The sequence below is a fragment of the Impatiens glandulifera genome, chromosome 2, assembly GCF_907164915.1.
Source record: "Impatiens glandulifera chromosome 2, dImpGla2.1, whole genome shotgun sequence".
Lineage (NCBI taxonomy): Eukaryota > Viridiplantae > Streptophyta > Magnoliopsida > Ericales > Balsaminaceae > Impatiens > Impatiens glandulifera.
In genome coordinates, this window is record NC_061863.1 from 23,619,831 (window position 1) to 23,627,771 (window position 7,941).

The following is a 7,941-nucleotide window of genomic DNA, read 5'->3' on the forward strand; positions in this document are numbered from 1 at the left end:
GAAAAACGTTTGAAAAACGTGTGAAAATGTGAAAAACGTGTTAAAACGTGTGAAAACGTGAAAAACGTATGAAAATATGAAAAAATGTCAAAAACGTATTAAATGTGCCAAAACGTGAAAACATATTTTAAAAGTTAATATTTTGAACCGATATTTTATTTTACAAACATTGGAATTAGAATTGAATTACAATTATATCATTTTCTCAAACATAGGAATTGGAATTGAATTACAATTCTATCATTTTTCCAAACATAGGAATTGGAATTAGAATTCCAATGTCAATTCCAATTCCCCTCATCAAACACACTCTTATAGATCAGACGAAATAATTCTCAAATTATAGAAAACACAAAACATAAACTCACTACATTAATATATAGTTTAAGTGATAAATATTTAAAAAAAAAAAATTAAAAATCTCTGGTTCAATACTTCGATTCCATTGAGAACCCTTAAATTGAATCGGGAATCAACTTTTTGTGATCCTAAAACAAATAAATAAAATAATGCAATCAAATTGAAATGTCAAACACAAAATATTGCCTAAACAAAAGTATTCATTATCTTTCCTCTTTTCATGAATGTTTAATACCGGTAAACGGTGGGATAATTTTTAAAATAAATTTAAAATATATAATATTATAGGTTAAAATTATAAATATATGGACTAATCGATCTATTAGAGTTTTAGATCATTTATTCAATCTATATATATTTTAAAAATTGATTTAGGAGTGAATAGGTGTAGCTCGCGAACTGTTTGTTCAAAGCTCGATTTGAATTCGAGTTTGACTATATTTGAGTCGAGTTCAAGTCGGTTCATTTAATATTCGAGTCGAACTCTATCTCATATAAATATTTACTCGAAAGATTGTCGAGTTTTTCGAGCAGAATAATAAATAATATATTTTATTTATTTTAATATTAAAATTTAAAATGTATATAAATATTTTACTACACAAATATTTGAAAATTTGATTTTATTCAAGTTTTTCTAATCGAGTCGAGTTTGTAGATAAATAATCGAGTCGAGTTCGAGCTCAAATTTATAACCTCGTTCTAGTTCAAACTCGAGTCAAAGTAATAAATATTTAATTGAGTCGAGCTCGAGTTTAAGCTGATTTAAGCTCGAATGCACTAATTTGTAGTTCTAATTAGGTAGTCAATATTAGGGTTGCACCTTCCTAGGCTATTGTGTATGTTAATACTGGTTAATGTTCATTTATTTGTATGTTGTAAAATTATCATACATATATTAACTAAATACTTACTTTTTAATTAATCTTATTTTTTTTTTCAAAATCATCTCATCATGATTTTGATTCGACTATTCATAATTTATTTAGCTCATGTTAATTGATAGAGATTATTTATTTTATAATTTATTTTATTCTCAATAACTTATTTACTTAAATTTCTGTATCACTTTATTCTCATAAAATAAATTAAATCAAATTCATAAATTCGTTCAATTTTTTTTTTCCAATATATAATATATCTCATTTTTTTAATTATTTAATTATTAATTCATTAATTAGTATAATAAAACAATTTTAATAAATTAAAAAATATATATAATAATTTTTATTTATCAAAATAATATTTAAAAATAAATAAATAAAAATCTCAATATAAAAAAAAAATAGTGTGAGTGGTCCCACTTCTCGGCACTGAAAGGCTGATCTGCCCGCATCTGGCAGGCAGCTTACAGAATCCCATCATTCCTTGTATATTTCCCAAGGGCAGTACTGACCTTTCAGTTTTGGATAATAGTTTAATAATAAAATATAATTATTCTTGAAATTAAGTCTGAATTATTTTAATAACTCAAATAAAATTAAATATTATTTCACTTATTCTTATTAATTATATCAATTAATTTATTAATTAAAATATATTTAATTTTAAATATTGTTTATATATATCAATAACTTTTAAATTTCTTATAAAAAATTATCATAACCTATTAAAACTCATTAACAATTATTATATAATAACTCAAATTCAAAATAACTCTAAAATATTATATAATAAATATTTATATGATAGAGTGTGACTTAATATTTGAGAATTTAATTTATTTAAAAAATATTTATTTAAAATTTTAATTAATTTAAGTTATTATAATGTTATTTCATATTTAAATTTTATAAAAATAAAATAATATATTTTAATATTTTTATTAATAAATTAAATAATTTAATAATCAGAAAAAATATGATAAATAAGTTTTATATAACAAATTGAAAAAAAATAAATTAAATAAAGAAAAACAATTATTTAATAAAAATTGTATAAAACTATATATATATATATGAAATTAAAATTACTACTCGATACATTAAAATAAAATAAACCTAAACAAAAGAAAAGAAAAAAACTCGAATTTCAACTAAAATATGAAGTATTTTTTGAAAATTTTTAATTAATTTTTAAAAATCTCTACCTAAGTCGGGAATGTTTTTGTCACAGTTTGGCAGTGCATTAGAACCAGTTTAACTCTACTATAACCTAATATTTCACAATAATAAATAATTTTCATAGCAATATATATATATTTAAAAAAAAAATGTTTTTGTATTAATAGTTATAACAAAATATTTAACTGTAAAAAATTTAGTATTCATAAACTCATAATCATACTTTCATTTAAAAATGATATATAATTTCAATATAACACAAAAAGATATAATATTTTTTATTCAATGACAGTGATATAATAATAATTTTTAATTTTTTTTGTTACGAGGACAATAACTATTAATTAATTTATTTATTTTTAAAAAAGAAAATATAATTTTATTTTCATCTAAACGCTAAAACCATACAAGGACTATCCAAAGTGGTAAAATCGCCCATTTCTTGGCACAAGCTGTTCGACGTTACATCATTTCTAAATCCGTTATCTCCACGTCAATTCTAATGAACGGTTCCGATAGTGTATCGATGTAATCCGACGGCTCTCTTTGCATGTTCTAGACCATTCTATTGAAATTGAAAGAAAGAAGAAAGAATAGAGTAGGGGGGCTTTAATTTACTTTCTAACCATGGTTAATTATATTCTTATATATATAAGTACATGCATATAGAAGAGTGAGAGAGCAAAGAGCTAAGCAAAACAAGGAAGAAAGAGAGAGGGTTTCATGATTAGGGAGATCGATCGATGGCTCATCGTGTTTTGAATTGATTTTCTCTCCCGCCGCGGTGTGTGTTCTTCTCAGATCTCGTGTGTTTGGGGTGAGTAAACAGATCTTATTTCCTTCGTTTGAATTTATTTACTGATTAAGCTGTAAATTAGCTCGATTAGCCAAAAAATGTATTTTTATTAGCTGGGTATTAACTATTGATGAAGGAAATCATCCTGTTGGATCTGAATGATAAGTTTAAATGTGGAAGTAAAGGTGATTCGGCTCATATTTTTTATTTTGAAATTGGTGCACTCTTTACAGTTTCTTTTCGAAATCTTTGGTGAAATGGAAACTGGGTTACTGTTCAAGTTAGTTCATTTAGTGTCTATTTATGTTATTTTTTGATCTTTTGGGGTTTTATATACAAGGCAATAACATCCCAACATAGCTTAAGGCGTTCTAAATCATTGTGGGTATGATATTGTTCTAAAGAGATCTGTTTACTGTTGTGTTTTCAGGTTGTCTCTGTCTGATCTTCCCCATTTTACTATTTTGATCTAGCTCATCAAACCATGGAAGCTACGGATATCTAATTTGCTTATTCATGGTTAATTGGTTTCCCCATAATTTGTTTGTTCAATTGCATTGGGCTTTTGGGCTTGACACCTGCTTGACAGAAAGAAAGATTCTTTCTTCCAGTGCTGCATCCGCTGCCAAGCGTGATTGTTTCTGATTTTTGTCATTGCTTCATGTCTCCAAACTTGGACAGTCCTGTTCAGACTCAGATGGCTGTAGCAGCTTTCAACAGTTTGTATGGAAACAACAAGATGGAAGGAAAGCCCTCAGGAAGGAGGCGAGTCTTTGTTCAGACCGAAACTGGTTGTGTGTTGGGAATGGAACTTGATCGAAGTGATAATGCACATACTGTAAAGAGAAGATTACGGCTTGCACTAAACGTTCCAACAGACGAGAGCTCGTTGACATTTGGTGATATGATTTTGAAAAACGACCTCAGTTCTGTTCGAAACGATGCACCTCTTCTGTTAACGCGAAACTCCATCCATCGAAGCTCATCAACCCCTTGTCTATCGCCTACTGGAAGAGATGTTCAACAAAGAGATTGGAGCGGTCCGATTGAGATACTAGGGAAATCAACTCACTTTGCCCGAACAAAGCAAATCGTTAAGGAAATTGTCAAGGCAATGAAAATAGGTGTTGATCCACTTCCTGTTCACAGTGGGCTGGGAGGTGCGTACTATTTTCGAAACAGTAGAGGGGAGAGTGTTGCTATTGTGAAACCTACTGATGAAGAGCCATTTGCACCTAACAACCCAAAAGGATTTGTGGGTAAAGCTCTAGGTCAACCAGGATTTAAACGTTCTGTTCGTGTTGGAGAAACGGGGTTTAGAGAAGTTGCAGCTTATCTCCTTGACTATGAACATTTTGCAAATGTACCTCCTACTGCATTGGTAAAAATTACTCATTCCATTTTCAATATAAACGATGGTGTAAATGGAAACAAGTCTCTGAAAAAGAATCTGGTCAGCAAAATTGCTTCATTTCAACAATTTATCCCTCATGACTTTGATGCCAGTGACCATGGAACATCCAGCTTCCCTGTTGCTGCTGTTCATCGTATAGGTATTCTTGATATCAGGATCTTCAACACAGACAGGCATGCAGGAAACCTTCTTGTTCGGAAGCTTGATGGTGTTGGGAGGTTTGGTCAAGTGGAACTAATCCCCATTGATCATGGCCTCTGTTTACCAGAGTGCTTAGAGGATCCTTATTTTGAGTGGATACATTGGCCTCAAGCTTCAATTCCTTTTTCAGAGGACGAGCTCGAGTACATAGCAAATCTCGACCCATTTAAGGACTCTTCCATGTTACGAAGTGAACTTCCCATGATCCGTGAGGCATGCCTACGTGTTTTGGTCTTGTGCACAGTTTTTCTCAAGGAAGCTGCTGCCTATGGTCTCTGTCTTTCTGAGATTGGAGAAATGATGAGTCGGGAACACAGAAGGGATGAAGAAGAGCCTAGCGAGCTCGAGGTTCTGTGCATTGAGGCAAGAAAACTAGTAGCCGAAAGAGAGATGCTATCACCAAGGACCGAAGCAGGAGGAGACGAGTTTCAATTTGATATTGACTGTGAAGAAGCAGAATTTGACTTTGCTCCGAAAATGGGATCTGAAATTTTCAATAGAGCTCCCTATCCGTTTGGACATGGAGGCAGTAATGTTCGTTCTCTGCTTTCTAAGCTGGAAGAAAGCATTGAGGAAGAGGAAAGCGAGGAGAATGAGGATACCAAAAATGAGGAAACCAACCTTCCTGTTAAAGATGTTCCAACAATTTCAAATATATCTTTGTCTCTGAAGAATACTACTCTTGGTGATAAAAACAAAAATTATGTAAAATCATCTGGAGCAAAAGCAAAACAAGGAAATTCTGCAAGTTCGTCTTCAGGGCACAGAAGTTCTAATGAGCAGCTTCCACCCAGTGTGAGCTTTGTGAAGCTAGCAGACATGAATGAGGAGGAATGGACACTTTTCTTAGAGAGGTTTCAGGAGCTTCTACGTCCTGCCTTTGCAGAGCGAAAATGTGCAACTCTTGGTCCCAAGCAGAGGCAGAGGCTTGGAACATCATGTCAGTTTTGAAAAGAGTAAATTCTTATGTTACTTACTGGAAGAGAATGGTTGTTGAGAGAAATAAGCATGGTTTTACCGGAGTGGCGGTGAAGGCTTCTTAGGGTAGGCTATGTTGTAGTACTGGTTGTCTCTATTAAGTTGTCGTAGTTTATAGCAAGAGGTAGGACGGGTTGCCTGTAAATATCTTTCGAAAAAGCTGCTAAGTGAAACGTCAAATATGGGCTTGTTTGTATTTCCCCCCCTTTATTTGCATTTTACCCAGCTTTCTCTCCTTATGAACTAGTTCAATAAATAACTTGGTAGATTGATAAAAGTTCAAAAAAGAGTTTATGTAAATTTTGACCTAAATATTCAGCACTGGTTTGCATATGGATCTGTTTGGCAACATTCTGAATGAATCTCTGATTAAAATATGAAAATATATGTCAAGTGGCTTCAAGAGCTGTTTTGAGAAGGATATTCAGCTCCTCATACAAATATTTAGAGCCTCAGATGCTGAATCAGTAAGTTGTGATCTTCTATCTGTTATTTTGCATTAAATTCTTCAGATATACAAATTGTTAATAACATGTTTCTCTATTTACAAATTGCAATTGAATCAGCATTTCATTGCTCCCCAGATTCAAGTATGAAATGAATCTTGTGACTTTCAAATACTTTATCACTCAAACTTTTGAAGTAGAGAAATCATCCTCTTTTCCTTCTTCTATTTTAACTGTTGAATATGGAATATGGTCTGTTTAGAAAGCTCATGTTGAACTAACTTCTTTGGATGTTTCAGTCTCTCAGATATGTATGCCTATATCATTGTTCAAAGGAGGGTTTTCTAATGTTATAGGTGAACTTCCTTGATAATGACATCCAAGCTAGCTACCAAAATGCATCAGCTAAAACAAGAAGAAATTGAAGTTGGTGGTCCCCAAATTGGATTTGAACAGGATATGGCCTTTCAGATTTATCATATATTCTGTAAGGGTTATTTAATAACTTTTAAATAACTCACCATTCTTTCACCTATGAAATACCCTATATTTCTTTTAAAAAATATTATTTTTTCCCATTAAATATTGATACCTCTTAAATCTTTTGAGCCAATAATCATTTTTCATAATCCAAACTAAACAAGGTTATTTAAATAACCTAAATTAGAACAGAGTGTTGTAAGCTGGCATGATATTTGAATAAATGAAAAGTATAAATGGAGACTAAACAATGAGAATATTTGTATTATTCTTACATAGTTTTGAATTATTGTGTATATTACAAAGTTCAGGGCTTATTTGCACAATAACTCAAGTTCGGGATTTTTCTGTTACTTTTCAAGAATTCTATGCATTCAACATATTCAGCATTTGATATTTATTATTTAACTAGTTGTGAGTACTTATTATTAGGTTTTCATTATAAAACATGTTAATAAAAACCAACTTAATAGAGACACTGAAGAAGTTTTAAGTGTTGAATCAATTTGTATCTCAGAAATTTGCTTGTTTTATTCTAGGGGGGAAAGCCAAACAAGTTTTAGGGGCATATTTTGATGATCAACTTGCTTGCATAAGACATAAGGTGGATGCATTAATCAATATGGTCAATTTAGAAGGGATAAGCTTTTTTATAGTTTGGTGAAGGTCTTAATCAGGGGTGTGATATAGCCTATGTGGAGAAGAGAACATTTCTCTATCTGAGCTTTAATAAGATATGCAGTTCTGAGAAAAAAATGACATGACATGACATGGGAGGTATTATTATATTTGTTTGGATAAGTATTTGTCCAATGATGTCAACATGGCAGTCATATCTTTAATTAGCCTTCTTTCTTTTTGCCAAAATCTTATTTAGGGCTTGATCTTTACAAGACATTTGAATTGAAGATTCAACTTAATGTTATACAAAATAGTATGTTTTTAATGTTTGGGCTTAATTTGTGGTGAAGTGAAGTTTGTGATCAAGCCAGATGTTGTCTTTCTCTGGCTTTGTCCTATGATGTTTGGCAGTAGGGATATAGGGGGGGACTTAGGACAGAAAGATCTAGTTTGGGGATAGGAGTTTGAAAATTTCAGATAGGATTGGATTATAAATTGTGAAAATGGGCCTAGTATGATGAAGGGAACAATTGGAGTCAACTTTAGCAAAACTTGTAGATGATGGGGATTGGGGGAGGAACT

At 31.3% G+C, this 7,941-nt stretch overlaps 1 protein-coding gene across 1 annotated transcript; it reads left to right on the forward strand.

Moving 5' to 3' along the window:
* Positions 1-3,108: 3,108 nt before the first annotated feature.
* On the forward strand, positions 3,109-6,010 carry LOC124923664 (phosphatidylinositol 4-kinase gamma 7-like). The gene is made up of 2 exons (XM_047463628.1): positions 3,109-3,240; positions 3,650-6,010. The coding sequence occupies exon 2, from the start codon at positions 3,881-3,883 to the stop codon at positions 5,783-5,785; it is 1,905 nt and encodes a 634-aa protein (XP_047319584.1). The 5' UTR covers positions 3,109-3,240; positions 3,650-3,880; the 3' UTR covers positions 5,786-6,010.
* Positions 6,011-7,941: the final 1,931 nt, after the last annotated feature.